General features: G+C 33.2%; 1 protein-coding gene across 1 annotated transcript in view; it reads left to right on the top strand.

Moving 5' to 3' along the window:
• The first annotated feature begins 1,080 nt into the window (after positions 1-1,080).
• LOC131056584 (LRR receptor-like serine/threonine-protein kinase EFR) overlaps positions 1,081-14,666 on the top strand; it is an 89,561-nt gene continuing 75,975 nt past the window's right edge. The window contains exon 1 of the mRNA XM_057990889.2: positions 1,081-1,338. Within this exon, the coding sequence (XP_057846872.2) occupies positions 1,081-1,338 (258 nt within the window). The remainder of the gene's footprint in view (positions 1,339-14,666) is intronic.

The raw sequence follows: 14,666 nt of genomic DNA, 5'->3' as shown, positions 1-14,666 counted from the left end.
ACGGATTCTAGGTATTTTTTAGGGCATCCACAGAAACCAGAGAAGAAAATTAGTAGTTGAGAGAAGTAAATTCAAAGACAGTGAAGGAAAAATGGGAGGTAATAAAAAAAGGTTTGAACCTACCTCCTGCTCGGATTGGAGGAAGAATAGGAAAGTGTGGGATATCCTTCAAGAGGGGGGTTTAAGTGTGTTTATGGAGAGGCTTAGTGGGAAAGATCTTGCGGTCACTAAACACTTTATCAAGAACTGGAGGAATGGTAAAATCTTGGTCGGGTCCCAGATGATGACTTTAGATGAGGATATAATTGTTGAAGCTATGGGGATGATCACGGAGGGTATGAACTTTTATAGGGATTGTAGCATATCTGATGAAGATGCAAACAATTTCCCTGTAATAGATGATGAGGGGAAGAAAATGGTTAAAGTTGACAATTCCTATCATTCCCCGAAATGAATATGTAGGCCATGGAGGTTTGTTTTATTTTCCACTATTACTTATATTATGTTGGATGTGAGGTTTACTAGAGCATATGGTCACCATTTTGTTTTCCTAAACCATTTTTACCATAAGGAAAAGGTGAGTTTGCCGTATTACCTGGCCTGCTCTATGGACCACACTATCAAGGAGATTTAGAAAGATCCTAAAGGTGACCATGCCTTGCACCAGGGTCTTATGGCTCTGGTCTATAAAGTGCTTAAAGGGAAGAGTATTGAAAAACCCATAAAAGGAAAATATGCTAGAAATGAGGACACAGAGAGTGAAGCCAGCAACTTCAACTTTGATTCAAAGACTAAGGGAGACTCAGAGGAGAATAGCAAAAAAAGCAGGAATAAGGCTAAGAGGAAAATGATTGTGGTGGATTCAGAAATTTCAGACTCTGAAGCTGAATCCTTTGAAGGGAAATTTATCAAAAAAAAGAAAGGGAAAGTCACTGGAAAGAAAATGTAGAGGAAGAAGACTAGTAAGGAAAGCAATAAAGAAATCAACCAAATCCTGATTGATTCTAAAGAAGAAGTAGATGAGAATAAAAAGATGAGGGACAAGATAAGGAGGGGGAGGAGAATCATGCCACAGACAACATGGAGGGTTTGAATGCCCAAGACATGCAGAAAGAGGAGCAAGAAGACAAAAGTGGCAAGATTAGTGACTGTGTTGGTGATAATGCGACTATAAAGGGCTTCTATGAGACTATTGGAATGACGGTGAAGGATATTGGTAGCTTGAAGAAAGATATTATGTTTGTCAAAAGAGCTACGGTGGGAAAGAAACCCCTGATGGAAAATGTTGAAGAATTGGTTGTTGCTATTAATAATGCAGAAGCCATTGAAAGCATGGTGGTAAAATTATTGCCACTAAAAAAAAGGTTAAAGAGATGGAAGAAAATAAGGAGGGGAAAGAAATGGACACTTCTATGAACAATCTGGGTAGCATAATTGATAAGATGGAGCTCACTGTTCAAAACACCTCTAGGAATAAAGATTCTTCATTCAAATCCCTTTATGTTTCCCTATTTTTGATCATTTAGATTTCAACATTTTCTCTATTTTTTGGAAATAATGGTTGGACCATCAAATGCAGTCACCATGATAGGATATTTCATAGGATCATAGCCCTTGGAGTAAGATTTTTGAAAAGTATAATATATATGTATTTATGTATCTATGTATGTGCATGTGTGTGTGTGTGTGTGCACACACACATATGTTTATACATACATAGATTCATGTACATGTATGTATGTATGTATAAAACCAACACACACACACATAACCAACACATGAGACATATTATTGACCCAAAAGAACTCAATCTTAGTGACCCAACAACTTTACTAAGATATTTATAAATAATGTCTTTACAAATAGGCTTAGAGATAGAAAGAAAAGACGAGTTACAATATTTTGCATACACTTTGTACTAAGTTATATCATATCAAAGAACAAATTCATGCTAATTGAAATTTATTCAAAATCTATTCAAATTTTATGATAATAAGAAGATTATACTTTTGATCATTAATGAATAAATTATGTACTTGAACTATACATTAGTCCTCATTGATATCCTCAATCTAAATTTCATATTAAGTTATATTTGACTTCTAAAATTAACCTTTAAATATATTGTTTTCTAACTTTTATTAACTTTAATTATGATTTAAACTTACATATAAATAAATATAAATAAGATAGTCTTATCCAAATCTTCATCTTACATATAAAATTTTGCTTATTAATAATAGGAAAACTTCATGATAACATTTTTCATTTAAAATTATGCTTATCTAGGTCCTAAGAAATCAAGGATTTAACTGAATTATTTTTAAACTATAGGAATGAAAATCAATTCAGTCCTTTACTCACAATCACTCACTCCCACTATTGCCAACCTTTCTTTTATTGACTTACATCTGATTACCTACATTATATACATTTTTATATTAACTTAGATCTGATTACACAAGAAAGAAACCGACCAATACAAAATGATAGTTTGACTTGCCAATAATATGCAAGCACTTTTTAAATAAATTTTAATTAATAAGAAAATATAAAATAATGTGTGCTGCTATTTACTGATGTCATTTTGTTGTTCAATGAAGAATATAAATTAAACATGTGAAATGTGTGTAATGATCTATCTAGCCACATATAATATATTTATACAATTAAATCATACAAGAAATGTGAGAAGACAATATCTACATTTAGATATGACCACCTTAAACCAATTCCATCATACCTTACAGATTAATATTTCTTCCCTTGTAAAATCAACTATTTTCTTTATTATTTATATCTATTCTATTAACAAAGTTTAATCTTCTCTATCTAGAATGTCTTTAGGCATAAAAAATTTAAAATCAAATTTGAACATATCTTTGATTTGATGAGGTTACTTCTATTTTTTAATTATTCATGAAACTTGATCACCAACACTTTGAGTAGCTCAATATCTTTGTTAACTCTTTAATGTATGGTTGTGGAATCTTTAATAGCCTTGGACCCATGAGCTAGTAATATATTAAGTCATTGCTTTGTTGCATTAGAAATACATTTCATCTCATCAATTGTTAAGAGATGCTCATGACACTCAAGAGAATATTGAAGAGGTATAACTAGGTGTTTAACATAAGAGGTCAATTGAGTCACCTTTTAATTTAGATTTTTCTTTTTCTAATAACTTATTCATTTTACAAGTGATGGAAGTAATGATAGATTGAATTTTATCAATTTATAATTTTCTTACCTATACTCCAAAATTAACCTTCAACACTTGATAATCAAATGGTTGGAGATCTCTTCATCTTTGTCTAGCACCAAAGTACCAATTTTTTATTCTCAACTTTGATATATTGATATAAATCAATAAATAACTATAGTTTTCTTTCCTTGAGGTGGTTTGTCTAACATTGTTGGAATTGTCTACAAATCCATTACTAGATTTTTAGAAACCCTCTTTCTTTTCTTGGTAGTGATATTAGGCCATGTTAAAACTTCAACAAGAGATGAATGAACTCTTTGAACTCTTTCCCCTATTCTTGGCATCTTGAACATATTGCACATAAGTTTGCAAGGGAGGAGAAATTCAATGTAAAAGTTAGAAATTAGATGAAGGTAAATTTCCTAATTTGGAAATTGTAGTTGTATCCTCTAGAGATAGGCATTTCTCTATATTTTCTCTATCAATTTGATCAAATAGAACATAACATTTTTATTCTCTTTTAAAATATTTTTGTCTTTCCTTGAATCTAATTAAGGATATGAGTCATAATGATGAATGCTAAGAGGGGGGGGGGGGGGGTGAATTGGTATACCAAAAAATACTGAACTTAAACACTTAAACAGTTTAGCAGTAAACTGGTATAACAGTTTTACTAACAAATCAGTTAACACAAATGCAAACCAAATAGCAAATAAGGAATTCACCCACAAAAGCACAATCACCATAACACAAGAGATTTTGACGTGGAAACCCAAATGGGAAAAACCACGGTGAGATGAAACTCACAAGTAACTATCTGCAGAATAATAACCAGACCAGTTAAGGTCATACAATGTTCTTTACTAGAACAGATCCTGTTAGGAATCTCAATCTCTGTTAGGAGATAAGTCTAATTAAAGACTACCTTGTGAGAGGATTTCAGATCCACAGTTGTGAACCACCTTTTTAGAGGATTTACAAAGGCTTTGCCAGGCCTACCCGGTTAAGGGTTATAGACTTGTCGAAGATGTAAGTAATCAACAAGTGAGTGATCTAAATACTAGCACAGTATGCTTGGTTAGATCCTTGATCACTCATTGTTAATGCATTTCAGCATTACTTCAGTCTTCAATATCTTCACACTCTGTTTCTTCACATAGACCTAATCTTCTTCTGTGATCGCACATGCAAAAAATTCATCAACCACACAAAACCCTAACAACATCTAAAACCCTAGACATGATGTACTTATAAAGGAATCTAATTTCATGTCGGTCCAATAGGATTACATTGCAAGTTCCTAGGTTTAGTGCATCAAGACACATTTGGAAACACGACACAAAATCACCGCCAAAGTGCCGGTGGATGATAACTCATCACAAAAATAATACCGGTTGGTAACTCATCACAGAGTAATACCGGTTCATACATTTACCTATTACCGGTTCACATCTATTACCGATTACCGGTTGACAAAAAAGAAGACTGGGAAAATGATAACTGCCACTTCAGTTCCTTTGTACCGCTTGAGATCCTCGAACCGCTTGGGATCGGTAAACACTTTCTGCAAAACACCAATAGTCTAAAGACTATAATACATAATACCGGTTGGGACAAATACCGGTTGAGCATAACTCATACATGCAAAAAGTGATCTCAAAGCAAGTGTGTGTCCATCAATGACAATCACAACAACATCATCAAAAATGCCAACACATAAACCTTATTTTCCCTAGGAAAATAATTCCATCTTTAATGACTCCAGCGTAAGTAGCTTTCCTTGCTATCTGATAAAATAGATATGAATTTATATAGAAATTTTGGCATCTTGAACTTGTAATAATTGCTTATGTAAGGTTTCACTGATATGGTTTTCCCAATAATTTTTTTCTTTATTTTCAAAGATGATAGTCATGAATCAAACATCCAAGGTCAAAATTCCCTAGAAATTGATTTCCTACCACTAGATTTAAAAGTGTGATAATTTTTTTTATTTATGTTTAGAAATTACTTTGTATTGGCACCTTAGGCAATCTTGAGGAAAAGAACCTTCTTTTTGCCAACTAACTTTCATTTAGGACCTTTAATCATAGGTTAGGATCCAAGTTAAGTCTAAGTGACCTCAATAATAGTTATTGGAGTATATTTTGCATGATGAGAAATTGGAAATGTCTCCTCAATTCCCTCTTGCATGATATCTAGGAATAGTTGATTAGAAAGGCAAATAGTTTTTGTTTGAGATTGGGATCATAATTCTTTATATAAGTAATAACTAATTTAAGGGAATAGATAGATGTAGGGAAAGAAACAACTTCTAGAGTACCCCACTATAAATAATACAACTTGCATGAGTTTTTATATTATCTAAATATATCATTTACAAGAAGTGTTCCATATTTATATATCCAAGATCATCTATATTTGATATATTTCTCTAAACGAAGATATGATGTTAGATGGAGTGGACACTCCCTTAAATTCATAATTCATCTCTTACAATTTGGGTGAATTCTTATACAAGGGTTTGTATTGGAGTTAGTTTTCATGTAGTGATCTTGTGAGACTATGGTTCATGATAGTAGGTAGACAATAACTAGCCTCATTAAATGTTTAAAGATTATACCTTTACAGTTTATAACATGCATACATCATAAAGATCCAAATGTGGGAGCAAGTAGGCAAGAGATAAAATTGCTAGGATTCTTAGAAGATTTGAATTCCTATAATGTGCATAACGTCATAGAGTTATTTAGTACTTGGAAAAGGTGGAAACATGAAAGTTTTATAAATGTACATGTGAGTTCTACAATCTCATGAGAGATTAGCATATCAGATCTTTCATATGTAGAAGCACTTAGTAATGACAATATATTATTCTTGAATGCATTAGAGAATATAATTTTACAAGCTCAATAAGGCAAAAACATGAAAAAATGAAGGACAATTATTGGACTCAAACAATGGATAGATAATTGGGCATGACACCTCAACTCAGAGACATGATATCTTTACCAAGTAGCCATCATATTCCATCATTAAAGCTCATTTATCTTATCAGACCCAAGGACATGTGACTTGAAATGTTATAGCACTATTTGTGCAGTAGAAAGTTTTAAAAATTATGCTATCCTAACTTCAAACAACTAAAATGCTTAAATGAACATTATAAGGAAAGCACTCCTAATGTACTTTGATGTCAAACAATTACAAAAGGACTCAACTAAAACTAATTCTGAAATAACAATCCTTCTAACTAACTAATACAAGTACTCTTCTCTTCTTCAATCGCATGAATAGTCACAAAGCTACAGTCCTATGGCTGTAGTAGTAGTCAACTACTAAAACTACCAGAAACAGAATGAAAGTAACTAGAAAGTAAATGCGCAAAAAACAAATACATAGAATCCTCTCCAACTGGGCCCCCTTGGATGAATCTTCTCAATTGTTAAGGTTAATCTCAAATGATACACACACATAATCACATCACCCTTCATGTTGATAACAATTAGAGCTAAAAGTAATCTTTATTCAAATGCTAGAACAGTAAGTAGAAAAATTACATGCTTTCTCCAACCAGCTCTTTAAGAAAGACTAGAAGAATTTATAGATCTCAATTACTCAACTACCTAACCACTACAATCACCCCACTCCTAACATTTAGGAGGAGGGATTTTATTGAAAACGTAGAATAACTAGGAACTAGAAGGTTGAAACATAGTAGGACTTTGTTTCTGCATTATTTCATCTACATCTTTCTCCTATATCTTCTCTACCAGCAGACATGACAAATTAATGAAAGGATAAATGCCTTATAACTGATCTGAGGAGTCTCTAAATAGTGAAAATAGTTGGCTGACCACACATGATGGTTTTGACCTCTTATTTCATTGTCCATGGCCCCTTCAATGTTCTACCACATCTTGGTGATTGCATTTACTCCATCTCAACAACTTAGATTTCTTCTTTCATTAGATCCATGTTGGCAATTGACACTCAATTGGTTGGTTTCACTATGTTGTCATTGATGGCAACATGGAAATTATTTCTGGCTTCATATTTTGGGTTAGTCGTGTACCGACCGGCACTTTACAGATGCTTCACTGGCACCGGCACCAACACTAGCAAGGAGGAAGGAATTCTTTGGTCATAGGTAATGCAGGCCGACATGGTTTAGAGTAAAGTTATCGGTATTAGAGGCCAACATCTTTTGGATCCGACATTGGCAATTGTTTTTTATATTCATGTATTTATGTTATCTAGCCGACATGTATATTGACATTGTAATTATCTTTGTAATCTGACATAAGGCATGATAAATTGTAAAGGGTATATAGGTCAGTTGGTTAGATCATTTTGGAATATGGTATGGATGCGAATATGGATGGATAGGAGATGTGAAATATATCAGAGAGATCATGTATGTGAAGATATTTATGTAAGGGGTATTTCGGTAAAGGGTTTAGGGTTTCAGACTGGAATAGACAGAGCTTAACCAGAACTGTATTCAGGCATAGAAGATGCTATCTTTGCAGTTCAATCATTTCTCCAGATTTTTGTTTGGATTTATATGTAGACAGTGAGGCTCCTTTTGTGATTGAGCAGTGTGCTCTAGACTATAAGCCTTCCTACAAGTGCAAGCCCCTATGTTTTGTAATATCTCTTCATATGAACAGTGAATTGATATTGTGGGTCACAAATCCCACCATGGTTTTTCCTCTTTGAGGTTTTCCATGCATAATTTTGTGTGTTATGGTATCCATTTATATGATTGGCTTATTGGTTGCTTTACTTCTTTCAATTCTATATGTACTAGTATACCAGTTGGTGTATGCATGTTTTAATAAGGTTAAAATTGATCATTATGATAGAACACTGATTCACCCCCCCCCCCCCCCTCTTAGTGTTCTTGAATTCTGACAATTGGTATCAGAGCCATGTGCCTCAAAGGAAGTTTAACAGCTTGAGGAAGACCTTGAATCCATATGGGTTTGGAAAAGCAACTTGAGATGGCACTTGAAGATTATGATGTTGAAAGGATGAAGAACTTGAAGTTACAAGATGAATTGAATTCTGCTAGGGAATTCATTCTTGTCCTATAGGAGAGGTTGTCATCTATTCAAGCTAGGAGGAAGGAACTTTTGCAAAATCAAGATGATGAAGAGAAAGATGCTCTTAAGGAACAGTGTCAGAAGCTGAGTCAAGAGAACATGGTCATGAGAAATGAAATGCAAGCTATAACTATGAGAATGTCTAAGGAGATTGAAGACCAGAAGAAAAAGGAAGAAAATCTTGTTGTATCTCTAAAGAACAAATTTGAAGAATGTGGTAGGTTGGTTCATGAAAATGATATGTTGAGAACTGATTTAGTACAATCCCAGAGTAATGAACAAGAGCTTGAGAGACAAATGATAATTCTAAGAGATGATCCGACTATTTCACGTGAGTATAAAAAAAAATTCAAGATTAGTTCAACACAAGTAGATGAGTTATTGAAGAGACAAAGGCAGAATGGAGATTCCAATGGACTTGGATTTGAACAAGGACAAAGTTCTGGTACTGCAAATGAAGATCAAAACCATAAGGCACCAGTAAGGAAGTTTAATGCTTATGAATTTAATGTTAGATGTTTTTTTTGTAATAGATTTGGTGACATGGCTAGGCAATTTAGAAATAGAGAAAATCATAACCCTGATTTTGCTCCTGGTCAATGTTCTAAATGTAATAAGTATGGGCATAAGATAAAATATTGCAGAATGAATGTTAAGTGTTATGCATGTGGAAAATTTGGACATATGGCTAATCAGTGCAAGTCAAGCAGTTCCAGATATTGGAGATGCTTATCCGACATGGAGATTTTTAACTTAGATCCAGTATCTTTCACCGGAATTCATTGATGTTAATAAAAGATTAAGGGTTTTCTTGAATCTACTTCATTTTTTATCACCTTGCATTCAGAGCAATTCAGAGTGATTAAGGGCAACTCAAAGCGATCAGATATCTTTTTGAGCGATTTCACCAATGATTGGAAGAGGTCTTTAGAGTTTTTCACTTGCAGCGATTCACAAGTATTTATCTTGAATCATGGAAGAGAGATCATCATCTGCACGTATCTTTATCGCAAATCTGACTCTAGTTGAGGTCAAGGACCATCCTAGGCCGATTTTCAAGCAATATCCGCATGTGGCTACCCTAGATGATTCAATTGGAGCTTTTTCTAGTGTCCCAGAAGGAGTCATATATGTTGAAGATGTAAGATCCTACATCCACTGTCATATTGAGGATTTGGGAACGACTGATATCAAGAGCATGTACCTGAAAGAGTTAATTGGAGACTCTGAAAAGATTAAACCTGAATACCAGCATATTGTTGATCTAGGGTTTACCAGCATTCTAGATATTCCAGAATTTGAAGATGAAATTGTTAGGTATGTTTTGAGCAAAGTGCATGGAGAGTTTATCTAGTTGGATAGACCATATAAGATTACAAAGGAGGCCATTAGGTAAATCACTAGTTTACCACAGACTAGACAACGTCGAGAGAATAAAATCTCAAATGATCAGGTTAACAAGATTACTGGTGCAACATCAGACAAGCGATCAATGAGAATCAGTACTATCATCGATATAGACATCAAATTCAGAACCATGGTCATTAGTTACAAGGTAACACAATCAAACCGACTAAATTTTATTTCTAGCTCCTGCATTTATGCAACTTATAAAATGATGAGGGAGTATGAGAAGATAGATCTATGTGGTTGGATGTTAGATGAACTATTGATTAACCTAGGAAAGATTAAAGGAGAAAAGAAAGGAAATTTCCAGTATAGAAACCTAATTGTCTGTTTAATGCTATTTTTCATCAATGAGACTCTCAGTTTTGGGAAGAGACAATGGGTATTTGACATCCCGGTAGGGAGGCAACTGAAACAGTCTATTGCTACATTGGGAAGTCAAAGAGATGACAAAGTATGGGGATATTTTAAAGCATTTCAAAAGGCTATGAATTCTAGGATGAGGGTTCCAAAGCACATTGTTGAGAAATGTTCAATTGATATGTGCTTCATGGTTAAGAAAGATGAAACACTCATGGAAGCGGTCAAACCCTAGAAGATATGGATTGAGGAGATGGGTTATAAAGTTGATGCTTAGATTCTTGATTCTTATGCACATATGTTAATTGATGCACCAATAGATGAAACTATAAAAACCTTTGGCACTACTAAGCAGAAGACACAAGAGGTTGAAAATTAGCTCAACCGAAAGAAGAGAGAGAATCAGGAAGGTAAGGCAAGTAAGTTTGTTGAAAAAGTTTCACTAGACATCAAAGCATTGATTGATGTTGTCCCAGAGAAAGGCGGGAAGAGAAAAGAACAACAAATATTCATCGAGCCTATTGTAGCAGAGTCTACATCTAAAGATGACACACCCCTGGCATTTAAAAGGGTAATAAGGAAGAAAATTGAAGAAACTAAGGTAGAGGCTAAGAAGTAACCAATTAGAAAAGTTACTATCAGGGTACCGGCACAGAAGAAAGCACCAAAAGAAACACCTTCAACCCCATCCGATACTGGAAGAAGGAAGAAGAAGGATGACATTGATCTAGCAATTGAATCTAGTAATGTAACTATCATTCCACCAAATACTTGTGTAGAATTAGTTGATGAAATCACTAAAGATGGTATGTTAAAGAATGTATAGTTTTATTATGAACATTTAGATAATGTTGAACAAAGAGAAGTAGAGGAAGTAATTTTGTTGTATTTGGATATTTATAAGAAAGCCTTGATAGAAATTGAAAACCAAATACTGACACAATTGTATGATATGTTAGATGCTAGAATACAATCAATAATGCAAGAAGACAAGCATATAAAGATATAAGAGTTGTTATCTATTTGTGTTTATATTTCTCTAGAGGAAATGGATAAGAAACTTGAGGTGACAGATAGGAGAATATTTAACAACAAACATAGAATAATTAGTCTTATGTTAGGAAGAGTAAATGAGATAATCAAGGAAACCGACAAGGCATGGGTTAAGTTCTTTGAAGAGAACCGTGGTTTTTAAACTTCACCAGAATCTAAGACAGATACTGCAGACATCTCGATTGAAGGAAAAGGAAAGGGTATTATGGTTACTTCACCCTCAATTTTAAAAAGCATTAAGATAATGGAAATTAATCCCCTTGTAGATATAGATATACAGACAAATGTTGAGATACTGGCAAATACAGAGAGTGTAAAGGTTGATAATGTACAGGATACTAATGTTGAGGACAAGGGTAAGTGAACAAAGATGGTGGTCAAAAAGGGGGGTATAAGTGGACAACTTTTTTTTGAAATTAGGTGAACCTGAACTTGGAGGCAAAATTTGAAAGTCGTCCACTCAAGATATGAAGATAATTAGACAAGAAATATTGTATTACTCTAAATCTAGTTTCTAAACTACTAAACATTTTCAAAATTGGATAAGATTCAAGGGGTGAAATCATTCGCGCACAAAAAACTAGACCTTGATTTTAAAAAAAAAACATAACATAGTGTCTGACGTGCGCATCAAAAAAGTCATAGTTAGATTTATTATTTTGACAAATTTTTTGGTAGAAAGATAGTTAAGAGTGAGCACTAGAAGATGTGTATTTTTTTGTAATTTTTTGTTGAGTATTTTTTTTTTATGATTTTTCCAATCGAGCACATCCTGAAAATTAGGTACCTGTTCGTGTGCAAAGCATAAGTTGCACTAAAAAAATCGAAAATACATTTTTAAATTTTTTTTTAAAGACTCAAGTGCACTACAATAATTTATAAAGTTTTTTTAAATTTGGATAAGTATATCAAAAGTTATTAAAAAAATGGTGCACCTATGTCTCTAAGAACTATGGAGACACTGGTAAAAGAAATTCAATAATAATATGTTATTGTTGTTCAAATTTTAAAAAAATTATATGGTTAGAAAGCTCAGAAGACGGGTGAAAATATGGTGGCAATTTTATAAATACCCACTTGATGAAGTGTAAACCTGATGATAACAAAGTCGAGAAACCAAGTTGATAAAATAAAACACATCAAAAATGAGGGAAATGGAGGGAAACCAAACTTTCAAACCGTAGCTTTGTCATCCAGGCCTATTTCCAAGCCTAAACAATCAAAAGCGCGTACGGGGTACCTATGGTATAAGAAGCACGTACGGGGTACTTATGGTGTAAGAAGCACGTATGCTCTATCTTAACTATAAACAGCGCGTATGCGCCACGTTTGTTTAAATTTTGGGAGTATGTATAATATGATATTGTATATATGTTGTTGGTATTGGGTTGTCATTGATGTCAACCGGTATGGGATGTCTACCGGTATGAGAGATGTATGTGCAACACTGTCATGAAGGAGTACAAAATGAGATATCTTTTATATCACCTTGTGTTGTAGAACACCGATAAGGTAAAGAAGAGAATGTCATTCAAAGTAATGACCACTGGTGTCACCAGTATACAAGTTAGTGTCTGACTTGTGTGAATGAAATGGTAAGGTTATTGGTACTAGAATTGTATATCACTAGTAAGGTGAGTATGTCAACTGGCAAGTGAAGTGTTGACAATGGGCAAGGTGCTTGAGTTGTTGTTTGTGATGAAGATGAAGAATATTCCCTTAATCACATCAACACCGAAGGAGAAGAATGAATAGGTCACTGGTATGTTGTGAGGTTGCAGAATAATAGGACTCCCATCACATGAAGATGCAATCACCATATGAAGGGATGATTGACAGTGAAAGTACCCACACCGGATCACATGTGCCTATTTGAAGATGTGTTGCACAAACAGGGAAGTCACATGAGTGCATTTGTAGGATGCTGATAACAAGGTGTCACTCCACCGGTATGTGGAGCTTATATCCTATTATGCATAGTTTGCATCATAGTTCCATGACATAAGGTAGATGAGGCAAAGGCAGGTGTTTGAAGGCTCACACCTGATCTACCAGTGAATCGAAGGAATGCCTCTAGTTCATGAAATCAGGGTTATGCACTGGACCAACAAAGAAGACATGTTGGTGTGTGCATCTAAAATTCATCTTTATTCAATATATCAATTAGAATCAAAGGGAAATCATGAATCCCTATCTAATCAAAGAATTCTAACAGACAGACAATGAAATAACACAATCAAACAAAACAGGAATTAAAATCATTCAATAGAACTCCCTATTCCAAGATCGCATATAGCTTCCATTGCTCTTCTCTTCTCTATGGTATGATGGCTCTCAGATATTGCGCTAGTAACCTGCAAGTGACACAAAGATTCAAAGTTCATGATTCAGAGTAATTGTCCAAGATTGAGGAGGAGGATTGAAAATGGAGATTGAATGCTCAATTTATAGATTGTTGGAGAAGATTGATTGAAAGGTGGAACATATTGATCAAGAGGTGGAACTCAGGTGAGCTCACATGAAAATTGATAGTTGAACTGCTGACTTGGAGGTAAAAATAGAATAGATTGAATAGATTAATGGAGTTAACTGATTGAGAAAAAGCTAACTGAAGGAAGAAAAAGAATGATTGGAGGATAATTAATTGATGACAAAGAAACCTTAATTTAGAAAAAGATAACTAAAAGATGGAAATAGAGATTGGAGAGATAATGATTTAATTAATTAATTGATTGAATTAATTAATTTAGCATGTGCTTGCACTTTAACTTAGATTTTCAATTTAATCTTTGCATGAGATTTAATCAAATAATTGAATTTATTTTAATTCAATTTAGCATTTGAATATATTTAGAATTTGACTTTGATTTTCAATTCGATTTTTGAAATCATGCACATGTAATTGAATTTAGAAGAATTAATTAAATGAAATTAGAACTTGGGGATTTGGAAATGAAGAATTAATTAATTAATTAAATAATTTAAAGAAACTATTTAATTATTTAGAAATGGAATTTAATTAAATAATAAAGATTATTTAAATTAAAAGATTAAATCATAACTAATTAAATAATAAATATTTAATTAATATTTAGAAGAGGGTTAATGATTTAGATGATGATAAGATTGAGATAGAAATTGAGAAATTAGAATTTATTTATTTAAATAATAAAGATTATTTAAGTTGGGGAATTAATCAGAATTAATTAAATAATAAATATTTAATTAATATTTAGAAAATGTTTAAAATGATTAAATGATGAAAGAATAAGAAATAGAATAATTAGTAAAATTATGAGGAAATATGAAATTAGAAGAATATGAATAATTAACTTAATTAAATAATTAAATAATTATTTAATCAATTAGAGGAATAATTAGTACATGGTCAATGAGACATTTTTAGGTGTCTACATTTGCCCCTCTTTGAGACAAAGTCGGAATGACATTGTTTCAAAGAAAACAAAAAATTTCTGCCCCAGTGATACTTAGGGTGTAATGCCCCCTCGAGAGATTGTTTGTGCATTAAAGAC

Source organism: Cryptomeria japonica, chromosome 8 (genome assembly GCF_030272615.1).
Source record: "Cryptomeria japonica chromosome 8, Sugi_1.0, whole genome shotgun sequence".
In the NCBI taxonomy this organism is placed as follows: Eukaryota; Viridiplantae; Streptophyta; class Pinopsida; order Cupressales; family Cupressaceae; genus Cryptomeria; species Cryptomeria japonica.
Note: the sequence above shows the minus strand (reverse complement) of the source record. Positions and strands in the feature narration are given on the sequence as shown.